At 46.0% G+C, this 13270-nt stretch overlaps 3 protein-coding genes across 4 annotated transcripts in view; 2 read left to right on the top strand and 1 right to left on the bottom strand.

Moving 5' to 3' along the window:
• Positions 1-5313: 5313 nt before the first annotated feature.
• LOC101306119 (LON peptidase N-terminal domain and RING finger protein 2-like) lies at positions 5314-6865 on the bottom strand. 2 transcript variants are annotated; one of them, XM_004293284.1, is made up of 2 exons: positions 6519-6865; positions 5314-6348 (listed from the first exon to the last, which is right to left on the bottom strand). In XM_004293284.1, the coding sequence occupies exon 2, from the start codon at positions 6289-6291 to the stop codon at positions 5665-5667; it is 627 nt and encodes a 208-aa protein (XP_004293332.1). In that variant the 5' UTR covers positions 6292-6348; positions 6519-6865; the 3' UTR covers positions 5314-5664. The 2 variants fall into 2 exon arrangements, with proteins under 2 accessions (XP_004293332.1, XP_004293331.1); XM_004293283.1 differs by lacking the exon at positions 6519-6865 and having other exon boundaries at positions 5314-6445.
• Positions 6866-9330: 2465 nt separating this feature from the next.
• LOC101305827 (plastid-lipid-associated protein, chloroplastic-like) lies at positions 9331-10829 on the top strand. Its single transcript, XM_004293282.1, has 3 exons — positions 9331-10010; positions 10094-10289; positions 10414-10829. The coding sequence occupies exons 1-3, from the start codon at positions 9553-9555 to the stop codon at positions 10726-10728; spliced, it is 969 nt and encodes a 322-aa protein (XP_004293330.1). The 5' UTR covers positions 9331-9552; the 3' UTR covers positions 10729-10829.
• A 582-nt stretch (positions 10830-11411) lies between these two features.
• The window catches only part of LOC101307189, a 3737-nt gene continuing 1878 nt past the window's right edge, over positions 11412-13270 (top strand). The window contains exons 1-3 of the mRNA XM_004295251.1: positions 11412-12000; positions 12698-12850; positions 12977-13051. Coding sequence (XP_004295299.1) covers positions 11448-12000; positions 12698-12850; positions 12977-13051 — 781 coding nt within the window. The 5' untranslated portion in view covers positions 11412-11447. The remainder of the gene's footprint in view (positions 12001-12697; positions 12851-12976; positions 13052-13270) is intronic.

Below are 13270 nucleotides of genomic sequence, written 5' to 3'. Positions count from 1 at the left end.
ATGGCGCCCCCTTGGCTGCCCTAGGTGGGCCTAGAAGAGCCGACGAAGGTCAAGGCGGTTCAAGGCGAGCAAAGGCAGCACAAGGCGTTCTAAGGCGGGTCATAGCGGGTCAAGGCGGCCCAAGACGGACCAAGACGGGTCAAGGTGTCCTAAGGGAGGTTAAGGCTGCCCCATGGCGACCCTATAAGGGTCATGGAGACCCCTTGGCGAGTCATTGAGGCTTCTTGGTGGCCCCTTGCAGATCTAGGGGGGTCAAGGCGGCCCTAGGCGGGTCTAGGAGGGTCAAGGCGGTTCAAGGCAGGTAAAGGCGGGACAAGGCGGCCCATGGTGGCCCAAGGCGGGTCAAAACGGCCCAAGGCGGGCCATGGCAGGTCAAGACGGGTCAAGGCTAGTCAAGGCGGCCCAAGACGGGCCGAGACAGGTCAAAGTGGCCCCATGGTGACCGTAGGAAGCCCTGGGTGGGTCATGGCGGGCCTTAGGGAGGTCAAAACAACCCTAGGCGTGTAAAGGCATCCCCTTAGCAGGTCAAGACGTCCCCTTGGCGGCCCTAGGCGTGTCAAGGTGGCTTGTTGGCAGCCCAAGACATGTCAATGCGGCCTCCTGGCGGCCTTAGACGGGTCAAACTGGGTCAATGCGTGTAAAGGCAACCCCTTGGCGGCCCTAGGTGGGTCATGGCGCCCCCTTGCCCTAGGTAGGCCTAGAAGGGCCAAGGATGGTCAAGGCGGGTTAAGGCGGTCCCTTGACCCTAGATGGGCCTAGGAGGGTCATGGCGACGCCTTGGCGAGTCATGGCAGCTTCTTGGTGGCCCTAGGCAGCCCAAGGCGGTTCAAGCCGGGTCATGGCGTTCCAAACGGGCCAAGGCGGTCCAAGGAGGGTCAAGTTTGCCTAAGGCGGTTCAAGGCTAGCCAAGGCGGCTAAAGGAAGGCCAAGGCGGTCCAAGGCAGCCCCATGGTGGCCCTAGGTAGCCTCTTGGCGGGTCTAGGGGGGGTCAAGGCAGCCCTAGGCTGGTCTAGGAGGGTCAAGGTGGCCCAACGCAGTTCAAGCGGGGTCAAGGCAGCCCATGGCGGGTAAGGCGGTTCATAGCGGCCCAAGGCGGTCCAATGCGGGTTAAGGCGGCCCAAGGCATTCCAAGGCGGGCAAAGGCGGGTCAAGGTGGCCCCATGGCGTCCCAGGCAGCCCCTTGGCGGCCTTATGCGGGTCATGGCAAGCCCTCGGGAGATCAAAACAACCCTAGGCGTGTAAAGGAAGCCCCTCGGCGGGTCATGACGTCCCCTTGGCGGCCCTAAGCAGATCAAGGCGGCCTCTTGGCGTTCCTAGACTGGTCAAGGTGACCCTAGGCGGGCCTAGGAGGGTTAAGGAATGTAAAGGCAGCCCCGTGGCGGCCTAAGACGAGCCAAGGCGGGCCAAGGCTGCCCAAAGCGGGTTAAGGTGGCCCAAGGCGTTCCAAGATGGGTCAAGGCAGCCCAACGCGGTTAAAGGCGGGTCAAGGGGGCCAAGGCTGGTCAAGGTGTCCCCACGGAGAGTCAAGGCGGCTCTAGACGGGTCAAGGTGGCCCCATGGCGGCCCTAAGCATCCCCTTGGCGGCCCTAGGCAGCCCTTTGGCGGCCATATGCGGGTCATGGCGGGCCCTAAGGAGAACAAAACTACCCTAGGCGTGTAAAGGAAGCTCCTCGGTAGGTCATGAAGTCCCCTTAGCGGCCCTAGGCAGGTCAAGGCGGCCTCTTGGCGTCCCTAGACTGGTCAAAGTGGCCCTAGGCGGGCCTAGGAGGGTCAAGGCATGTAAAGACATCCCCGTGGCAGCTCTAGGTGGGCCATGGCGCCCCTTTGCCTACCCTAGGTGGGCCTGGCAAGGCCAAGAAGGGTCAAGGTGGCCCAAGATGGAACAAGGCGACCTAAGGCGGGTCAAGGCAACCCCTAGACGGGTCAAGGCGGCCCCTTGGCCGCCCTAGGTGGGTTTTGGCGGCCCCTTGGCTGCCCTAGGTGGGCCTAGGCGAGCCAAGCGGGCCAAGACGGATCAAGGCGATCTAAGGCGGCCAAGGCGGGTTAATACGGCCTCTTGGCGGCCCTTGACCGGCCTAGGAGGGTCATCGCGACCCCTTGACGAGTCATGGCGGCATCTTCGTGACCCTAGGCGGGTGTAGGAGGGTCAAGGTAGCCCTAGGCGGGTCTAGAAGGGTCAAGGCGGCCCATAGTGGTCCAAGGCGGGCAAAGACAGGCTAAGGCGGGTCAAAACGGGCTAAGGCGAGTAAAAGCGGGCAAAGGTGGTCCAAGGTGGGTCAAGGCGGGTCACGGTGGCCCCATGGCGGCCCTAGGCAGCCCTCTAGCGGGTCTAGGAGGGTTAAGGCGGCCCTAAGAGTGTCTAGAAGGGTCAAGGTGGGCCAACGCGAGTTAAGATGGGCCAAGGCAAGTTAAGACGGGTTAAGGCGGCCCCTTGGCTTCCCTAGAAGGGTCGTGGAGACCCCTTGACGAGTCATGGCGACTTCTTAGAAGCCTTTAGGGGGTCAAGGAGGGTCAAGGCGGCCCATGGCTGGTCAAGGCGGGTCTAGAGGGTCAAGGCAACCCAAAGTCGTTCAAGGCGGGCCTAAGCGGTCCAAGGAGGGTCAAGGCGGCCCAAGGCGGTTCAAAGCGGTCCAATACGGGTCAAGGCGTTCCAAGACGGGCCAAGGCGTGTAAAGGCGGTCCAAGGCGGGTCAATACGGGCCAAGCTAGCCCCATGGCGGCCCTAGGCAGCCCCTTGGCAGGTCTAGAAAGGTCAAGGCCGCCCTAGGCGAGTCTAGGAGGATCAAGGCAGGTCAAGACGGGTCAAGGCTGGTTAAGGCGGCCCTTTGGCAGCCCTAGAAGGGTCATGGAGACCCCTTGGCGACTCATGGCAGCTTCTTGGAAGCCCTAGGGGGGGTCTAGGAGGGTCAAGGTGGTCCAATGCGGGTCATGGCGGTCCAAGGCAAGTTAAGGTGGGCCAAGGCGAGTCAAGGTGGCCCAAGCTGGTTCAAGGCGAGTAAAGGCGGGCAAAGGCGGTCCAAGGCAACCCCATGGCGGCCCTAGCTAGACCGCCCCTTGGCGGGTCTATGAGGGTTAAGGCGGCCTTAGGCGAGTCTAGGAGGGTCAAGGCGGACTTAGGCGGGTCTAGGGGGTCAAGGCGGTTCAAGGTGAGTCATGGCGGCCTACGACGGTCCAAGGTGGGTCAAGGCGGGCCAAGGGGGCCAAGGAGGGTCAACGCGGCCCAAGATGCTTCAAGGCGGGCCAAAGCGAGTCAAGGTGGGCCAAGACAGGTTAAGGCGAGTCAAGGCGGCCCAAGACGGGCCGAGGCAGGTCAAAGTGGCCTCATGGCGGCCCTAGCCAGCCCCTTGACGGGTTTAGAAGGGTCAAGACGGCCCTAGGCGGGTCTAAGAGGGTAAAGGCGGCCCTAGGTGGGTCTAGGAGGGTCAAGGCGGACTTAGGAGGGTCAAGGCGGTTCAAAGTGGATCAAGGCGGCACAAAATGGTTCAAAGCGGGCAAAGGCGGGTCAAGGCGGGCCAAGACGAGTCAAGGCGGTCCAAGAGAGGTTAAGGCGGGTCAAGGCGAGTCAAGGCGGCCCAAGACGGGCTGAGGCAGGTCAAAGTGGCCCCATGGCGGCCCTAGGCAGCCCCTTGGTGGGTTTAGAAGGGTCAAGGCGGGTCAAGGCGGTTAAAGGCCGCCCAAGGCGGGTCAAGGCGGCCCAAGGGTTGGGAACCTTTCTGGCTTTCCTTGGAAGACGAGCAATCTTGAAATCTTTGGTTTCTAGAGGCTGCCGAGAGGAGAAACAACTTTTCACCTACTTTTGCTTCGAGTTTAGAGCTAAAATTTTGACAGGAGGAGCATCACTGGATGAGGAAGCTGCTGTCCAAAAATCAGGTCGATCGGAGCACGGGAAGGCGGTGAACTGGTGGTTGTTCAGGTCGATTTTTTTTGTTAAAATAGAATATTCTTATTTTTCAACCAAAGTTTTACTGTTATCAAATAATGATAGATACGTACTTCTCGGACTGACGAAAGTCGAAAAAATCTCAATCGGATTAGTGTATATGAGTTTTGCTTGATTTCGGTTTAAATCTCTTATTATAGCACACGATTTTTCCGTCAAAATTCAATGCACTTATTTTTTAACCAAACCTTTTCTATTACGAAATCATGACAAATAAGTACTTCTTGAACTGAAAGAACTCGAAAACCTCTGTCAAATTAGCGTATACGAGTTTCGGTTGATTTCATTTAAAATCTCTTGCTATAGCACATGATTTTTCCGTCAAAATTGAATGTTCTTATATTTTAACCAAACATTTTCTAGTATGAAATTATGACAAATTAGTACTTCTCAAACTGACGGAACTCGAAAATCTCCATCGAATTAGTATATACAAGTTTCGCTTAATTTCAGTTAAAATCTCTTGATATAGCACTCGATTTTTTCGTTACAATATAATATTCTTATTTTTCAACCAAACTTTTTCTATTATCAAATAATAATAAATAAGTACTTCTTGAACTGACGAAAGTCGAAAACCTCAATCGAATTAGTGTATACGAGTTTTGTTTGATTTCAGTTAAAACCCTTTGATATAACACACGATTTTATCGTTAAAATACAATGTTTTTATCTTTCAACCAAACTTTTTCTTTTATCAAATAATGATAAATAAGTACTTCTCGAACTGACGAAAGCCAAAAACCTCAATCGGATTAGTGTATACGAGTTTTGCTTGATTTCAGTTAAAATTTTCCGTCAAAATTCAATGCTTGTTTTTTAACCAAATCTTTTCTAATATGAAATCATGACAAATAAATACTTCTTCAACCGACGGAACTCGAAAATCTCAATCAGATTAGTTTATACGAGTTTCGTTTTAAACCGGATCTAAGGACTTTGTCTTGTGAACATCAACAAAGGATGCTTGCTTAGATCTTTGTGGCCCTTGGTGGGTCTAGGCGGTTCCTACGCGAGTTAGGCGGCCCCTAGACAGGCCTAGGCGGCCCTACGCGGCCCTAGACATCTCTTGTATCAACTAGAGTGACTTTGTATCAACTAGTCTGATCCAAATATGGAGGTGTGTTATATGAATTTGGCGAAACTTCAAATCAAATGATTTTGAGAGCGCAAGATCATTCGTATTTAATTTACTTTAAGAAATTGCAAGACAATCCGTGACATTACTTTCTTATTACAAGGCACGAGGCTAGCTATAGCATCGAATTCATAGAATGCATTGGAAGGGATCAAATGCTACAACTAAAGAGGATCCAGCTCTTGTAACCAAAAAAAAACAGAGAGGATCCAGCTCTTTATAATTCTAACCCTAAACTAGTAACATACTAACATGCATATCCCATATTCTATGTTCTTGGTAAGAACATCAGTGAGAAAATTTACTAATCAAGTTGACAAAGACCATTGGGAATAGTCTATTGCATCAATGCAGCTTCATTTCGATTCTCAAGTGGAGAGAAAACAGAGTAAAAATTACATCACTACATCCATAAACATATCATATTGAGTACAAATGAGAACAATCAAATCGAATTTTCTATAAAAACAAAGACCAAGAAGAAGAAGAAGAAGAAGAATTACTACACCTTCCAATAGTATTCACCAACAGTCACCGTCACCGTCGTCTTCCCTGAATTCCACGGCGGCGCAAATCTCCATGCACGTCAGAAGATATCGAGAATCTCGAGGATCGTACGGTTGCAGAGGGGACAGGAGCCTCGATTAAGCCACACCTCCCTCGAACACACCCTGCAAAAAGTGTGCCCACATGGTATGAACGCCGCGCCTTTCTTCCTCCCCATGCACACGCAGCACACCGAATCACACCCCACCACTCCCGCACCCGTCGCTTTCTCACTCTTCTCCCCCGCCACCACATCGCAGCCGTCCATTTCCGTCTCCTCCAGTAACCTCATCAGCGACACCCTCATCGGCGTCCCTGGCGCCGTCGTCTGCAACGCCGCGGCCTCGTCCGCCTCCCGGTAATGCCTCTCCGCCGCCAGCGCCGCCGCGAGGTTCATACCCGACCCGGAGTTGACCGGACCCAAGCAACCCGGATCCGAATCCGACCCGGCTGCCTGGCCCAGTATCAGCAACTGCGAGAGGTTCGGCATCTGCAGCTGCTGCTCCTCTTGTTGCCGCGGTTGCTGTTGTCCTACCTCATCTTCCTCTACGTTAATCGTGGCCGTCCGTCCGAATCCCCACGCGGCGCCGCAGCATCCTATTCCGGTCAATCTCAGCCGCTGCTTGAAACTCCTCCTCCCTGCCGTGACCGCATCGCCGTCGTCCATTTGCTCTCTTAAAACCTCCAGAATCGTCCTGGCCTCCCTTCCCCTCCGGACAGTTTCCTGCAACACCAGACTCAGTTGACTCATTCTCGAACTGAACAGAAGAGACCCAACAAAACCCACCACCGGAATAACAGAACAGAACAAACTCAAACCACCAAACCAAACCCCCAAAATATACATACAACTGATACAAGCAAAACACAAGCAAGAATTGTATGGAAAATGACCTGCGAGTTTGGATTAAAGCGCGGCCATGGAACACCCGTGAGTATGTTGAAGAAGATCAGAGAGAAATTAAACTGTAGCTAGCTAGGCATAGCTAACACCACCACCTCAATCGACAGCGACCACAGACGAAACGAGCAACAATTAATTATGGGCAATGATAACGGTAAGTTGGATTTGCAAAGATGCTGATTCAAGGCCAGCAAATAGGGGATTTTGGGAGTTTGAGAAAGAGGGAAGAAAAAGGAAAAGAGACAAAATGGAAGAAGGAAAGTGAAAAAGAATTGGACCAGTTGCTAACTCATTGGGTTTGGGAAAACAGAAGCTACGGTTTTTTGTTTTTGGGTAGAAAAATGAAAAATGTTGATTAGTATTTGGTTTTTCAGGGGGTGGCGTTTTTTAGTTGTACACTATTACTTGGTGGTCGCCGGCCTGAGGAAAAAAGACAAAAGCCATGGAAGCAGGCGTAATGCCAGGTGGTACTAGTTTCCAATAGCATCAAATTTGTTTTGGGTGGTCATCTACTTACTTGTAGGATGGTATGATTAAGACGAAACTGATTATAATGTAGTCCACTTGTTTTGTTCATACTTGGGTGGCTGATTTTATTGTCCCTAGCTGCAATTTTGTGACTTTGAGGGATGATTGTATAACCTATCCTGTATTTGGTGGATAACCAACCACATACATTCGGTTTATGGAATATTAGTGTTCATCCTAAAGTATTAGGTTATCGACGAAAGAATAATGCAGTCAACAACCACAATTAAGTGGATAAACAACTGCAAATGGGTTTCTTCTCTGGCTTATGCAAGCAAATAAAAGTTAAATTTTGGGTCATTATTTGTATATTATATCTTACATATTTGTGTTATACTCAATTGTTGAAGTTATATGTTTTCGTAAGTTAGGTGACATTCATTATTTAGACAACGTAGTAATGTATTTGAGCACAATTAAGTAATCAGATTTGACCGTCTAAGACTCATGATCAAATATCATGAAAATACTGTTTGATAGAAGTTTGAGGGTGAGGTTTGCGCAATGATGTTCAATTATTACCTTATAAGGGTCATGATATGATTAACAAAAGTTTGTCCCTCAAGAAAAGAAAATCATGGCATGAATTGCGTTGAAAAGATGAAAATTTGCTACGAAGTGCATGAGCAAGCATAGGTGATGAGTGATTACATGGAATATTACATAGATATTGATCATTCAAAGCCCACCAATATTTGCTCTAAAAGAAAATCATCGAAAAGCCTAAACTAAAGTGTATAATTAATGGTGATTAACAATAATAAAAACATGATTTAAGTGAAGAACTGGGGATCATGTATCTTTGTAATGTTCACACTCCGTTGGTTTTGGTTGGTTATGCTCTTATATTCTTTTGATTACTAGTTTCAATGGAGAAGCTCATGCTAGCATGAACTGTATAACAGATAATTAACTAATACTCAAACTAATCTTGTTAGGCATGAACATGAAGTCATCAATGATTGGCATTTGGCAAAGAGTATCATAGACTATACGTACTACTTTTTACGTGATATTAAAATAGTGGCAAGGTTTATAAACAAGTTAGCTAAAAATCAAATCATGTATAGAACATATCTTTATGATTAGCATTACATAGTAGTTTATGCATCGTTGTTCTTACATGTCGAGAACAACCGAACAAGTCAAAGCACAAGATACAGAGAAGGAAAGAAGATAGATGGATCAAGATTTTACAATTTTCCGATTAGACTAATCATGTGTTTTTATTGTAGAAGGAGGTGACCGTGTATTTGGATCAAAATTAAATTCGACAATTGGAAAGCCTGAGAATATGGCACAGGCCCAACTGAAAGGTCTCATGAACTGTATTGCTATTTGCTAATCCATAGAGACCCAGATGCCCCATAAGGCTCACTTCCCTATTAACGAGCCTTTATTTGAATACCAAAGTTTAGTAGTGTTTCATTTCCCTGCATACCAGTCCAGGTCCATAATACTTTTTCCGGCATAACGCAGCGTGGTTTTACTCGCCGGTAGAGAATTGTCATCAAATAAGTGAATAACCGTCCCATAAAGAATAATCCGGCTTGTGCTCCAATGCCATTTACAAGTTGCAGGTTGTACCAAACTACCAATTTACTAGTTGAATGTTCACTAAAGGTCTTCTCGGATGCATCTACCAATGTATAGCTTTGAATAATGCCGTGATTATGAGCTAAACAACGATCATCCAATTTACATGTAGAAAAATTTTGAGTAGATGAAGAGTTGTTACTAAAACTTGATTAACTATATAAAGAGATCAGTAACTTTAATTACTAACTTTGTTGGTACACGGAAACGAGATTAGAAACTTAATTAGTTGATACACACGAAAATTGCAAATTGCATGACTTAAACCTAAATATCACTCACACCCTTTGTGCAATGCTATTATAATTTGATACACATGAAACTTCCATTTGGACAAATAATTTCAGACATTCTAAAAAATATCCAACTCCAGAGAGATGTTGAGTTGGGGACTTGGGGGATCAACATGTATCCAATGCCATATTATGGTTGAAATCTAAGTAGGTATTTTGTGGGTAACTCCATCTATATAGGACTCCTCCTCATTCATTTTTCCACTATAATAAGAATTCGGCTATCTCTAAAGTGCAAAACAAACCAAACACGATTCATGTAAGAAGGCAAACTTGGGCATCACTTTCCAAAAACTCCCATCCTTCTGGCCATGTGTCCTCCATCCAATAATTCCATAGCCGTCGGCGACTGTACTTGCTGCTTCCCACATGATTTGGGGACTTCCAGTTCCATTTCTGTCCTCACAACCCACACCACAAAACTCCAAACAAGTCACCAACCTTCCGGACACCAACGTCTTTTCTAACACTAATTCTCCGTTTGCCCAACTATTTTGTCCTCCTTAAACTCGCGGATTTGCAGAGACCACAACTCAGAAAAACAGTCACCTTCTTCTTGATTCTTCTTCACAGTCCAAGACTTTCAGTGTTTTCAGTTCAGCCAAACATGGCTTTTGTCTCTCAGCTAAACCACTTCCCATGCAAGACTCTCTCACTAACTCCGCCCCAACCCCGCCTCACCTCCAAGCCTTCCATTTTGGCGCCAAACTCCATCTCCCTCGCCACCCACAAATTGAAACTCTCCAACCCGGAATCCCCACCGGCCGCCCGACCCGCCACCCGTGTCCGCGCCCTGGATGACGACTCGGCCCCGGAGAACTCGGAGGAGTCGTCCGACGTGGCAGCTGGAGCTGTGGCTGTGGCAGAGAAGCCGGATGAGCCGGAGGAGATCTCGAAACTAAAGAAGGCTTTGGTGGACTCGTTCTACGGGACTGATCGTGGGCTCAGCGCCACCAGCGAGACCCGGGCCGAGATTGTCGAGCTTATTACCCAATTAGAGGCCCAAAACCCGACTCCGGCTCCGACCGACGCGTTGCCTCTACTCAACGGGAAATGGATTCTGGCGTAAGTTTGGTTAATCATCATCATTCTATAAACCCAAGTTTAGCATCACAGTGTTGTAATGATTACATGGTCGAAATTTGTAGGTACACATCTTTTGCTGGTTTGTTTCCAATATTGTCCAGAGGAACTCTTCCTTTGGTGAAGGTTGCTGAGATTTCGCAGACTATAGACTCTGATAATTTCACAGTTGAAAACTCTGTTCGGTTTTCCGGGCCTTTGGCTACAACTTCTTTCAGCACCAATGCCACATTTGATGTCCGAAGTCCCAAGCGTGTTCAGGTTTAGTTCTTATTCTTTGTCCATTGATGAAATGAATGATTTGAAGTGTATGTATAATGTTGATTGTCCATGGGTTTTGATGTGTCTTGTTAAAAATTTAGATGAGTGGTTGTTTTGGTTTCAGCTCAAATTTGAGGAAGGGGTGATTGGGACTCCCCAGCTAACAGACTCGCTAGTGATACCGGAAGATGTTGAGTTTTTGGGACAGAAGATAGACCTTGCACCCTTCAAAGGTTTGCTCACTTCTGTCCAAGACACTGCTTCATCAGTTGCAAAGTCCATCTCTAGCCAACCCCCAATTAAGTTCTCGATTTCAAGCAGCAATGCCGAATCGTGGTTGCTAACCACATACCTTGATCAAGAGCTTCGGATTTCGAGGGGAGACAATGGCAGTGTGTTTGTGCTCATCAAGGAAGGCAGCTCCCTTTTGACTCCTTGATTTAGGTCTAGGAATTGTGTGTATTATTAATCGATTATGTATATGTTCAGGAATATGAGATGTAATCTTCTATAGATCAATAAATTGAAATTGTATGGTTTTATACACTGTCCAAGATTAAGGTTTTGGATGAAACTTGAAAAGCATATATGATCTGAAGTTAACATTAATGAAGTTAAGATAGAATCTGTGTCTTTACGCTTGTTGAGATAAAAACCTGTATTCCCTTTACGCTATATATACATGGGTGATGTGTCTTGAAGCTGTGTTAGGTTGTGGCTGATTAAGCAACCCTGTTATTATCATTTTGATTGATCTGTAAACTGAATGGTGGTGCCCTATTATCTTCATCGTTACGAATTTACGATCACACAAAAGCGACGTTTGCTTTGTAAATTCGTTACTTAAGGAATGGAAGGAAGATGCTGGATGCCTGGATCCATCTACATGCTACTTTCTTTTATAAGAACACTTGTGCTGCAAGTGTTCCAGCCACAAAATTGTGTTCACGGTTAAGCAAGACAGTTGCAGAACAAAATCCTTATTTATGACTGCAGTAAGAAATGCTTTATTCTTCTTCTTTTTTTATTTTTTTTCAGAAAAGAAAGGAATACTTTGGTTCTTAAGTAGGCAAAGTTGATGCTCTATATATATTGATCTATATATCACTCTCTTTTAGTTTCTTGCTGTTTGTGAAACAAGCGAGACTAAATTTCCGTATGATGAAAGACAGAGATATGCTTATGAATAGCAGTGTTGAGTTTGGTGAGCGTATTTACGAGCTTTTCTCAGAAGGGAACTGGAGTGAAATACAGAGCTTTTACGAGGAACAGAGTTTTCAGGTTTGCATACCTCTTAATCATTTGGGAGATACGGCTCTTCATCTTGCAGCATACAGTCAAGACATGAAATTGGTGGAATCCCTGCTGAACATAGTGTATGTTGAAGACAAACAATTTTCATCGACTCCAGTAGATGAACAAGATGGCTTGAAACTCTCCTTAAAGAATAAATTTGGAAACACACCACTCCATGAGGCAGCTTCGACAGGAAATGTAAAATTGGTAGAGCTGATGTTGGGTTTTGAAGAGAAGAGGCGACTGATGACGAATACTAGAAACAAGGACGATCAGACACCTTTCTTTATGGCTGCAATTTATGGCAAGACCGAGTTGATCAAAACTTGGGTGGAAAAGCTTAACAACATAGAAAGACATGTCAAGACTGAACACTCCACCATGCTTCATGAGGCTATTCGCGGGTATTACTTTGGTAATCTCTGATCACTCTTGCTTTCATAATCTCTCATCCCTCTTTTGATACATATATAGGAGATGTGCTCCGAATAGAGGTGCATGAAATATCATTTTGCTGTTATGATTAACATGTATGGCCGATCCAGGATCCGGTGAGTGTCTAGGCTATTAATTAGATGTGCAAAATTTTTCTAGAATTTCTTGAACCAAATGGTAGACTCATCAAAGGAAATTTCTTGTAAAGAAACACTAACGGAAATGTAGGAGTATATGAGAAAACATTTTAATTTAGTTTTTTTTTAACAAAATACTAATAAAAAATAGATTAAACCCAAAAAGGAAAGTGAAGAAAACGAGAAGGGAAAATGCAAAGTGATGTAAATTAAGTAAAAAAAAAAAACAAAAATGAAGGATTTCCAGTCAAGTCTGGTTTGTAGTCACAAAGAGTAGAGGAAGAAGAATAAAATCTTGGAAAACTAGATAAAAACATGGGATTTGACTCCAAGAGGAGTCGAACCTTAGACAAGGTAAAAGTCAGGTTGGACAGACTGCCAACTGAACCAAAGAAACTTTGTTTACCAGTTGGTATTCACATGGTATATATCAAAAATTCTGTCTGGGCTGCAGCCTAGATAGCCCACTACATGTATCCGCCAGTATATGTGTAATACTCTATTCTAATAAGTTGAATTATGTGGATCTTGACAATGCAGACACAGCTCTGGAATTATTAGACAAAAAATACTGCATACCGAAGGATCAGAAAGATTTATATGGCATGACCTGCTTTCAGCTGCTAGCTGACATTCCCAACGCTTTCAAGAGTGGATACTCCTTTGGCTTCTTGGAGAAACTGATTTATGACGGTCTGTCAGATACCGCAATCCAATTTGATTACGGTTTTACTTTTCAGGATCTGCGGTGCATTCATATATAGATATATCTGATAACATCTAACATGTTCAAACTGCATGTGTTATTATATATAACAGGCCTTCCAGTTCCAAAAGATATGGATGCAAGTGTAAACAACGATGTATCTCGGGGCAATCCAGACACACATCATGGTAATGAATGGAAAGATCTCGACTCATCTATGCAATCAGTTGTTTCAGTTTGTTAATTTGTGTCTTGCTGATCAAACAGATAGTACTAAATACTAATTCTTGCTTGAAAAATACAAATATTCACAAATAATAATTACTGAACAAGTATATAAACTTCCATTTCCCTTATTATATAGTTCCTTCTCCAAATCTACCTAAAGTATATGTGCTTGAATTTCC

Source organism: Fragaria vesca, linkage group LG3, assembly GCF_000184155.1.
Source record: "Fragaria vesca subsp. vesca linkage group LG3, FraVesHawaii_1.0, whole genome shotgun sequence".
In the NCBI taxonomy this organism is placed as follows: domain Eukaryota; kingdom Viridiplantae; phylum Streptophyta; class Magnoliopsida; order Rosales; family Rosaceae; genus Fragaria; species Fragaria vesca.
Note: the sequence above shows the minus strand (reverse complement) of the source record. Positions and strands in the feature narration are given on the sequence as shown.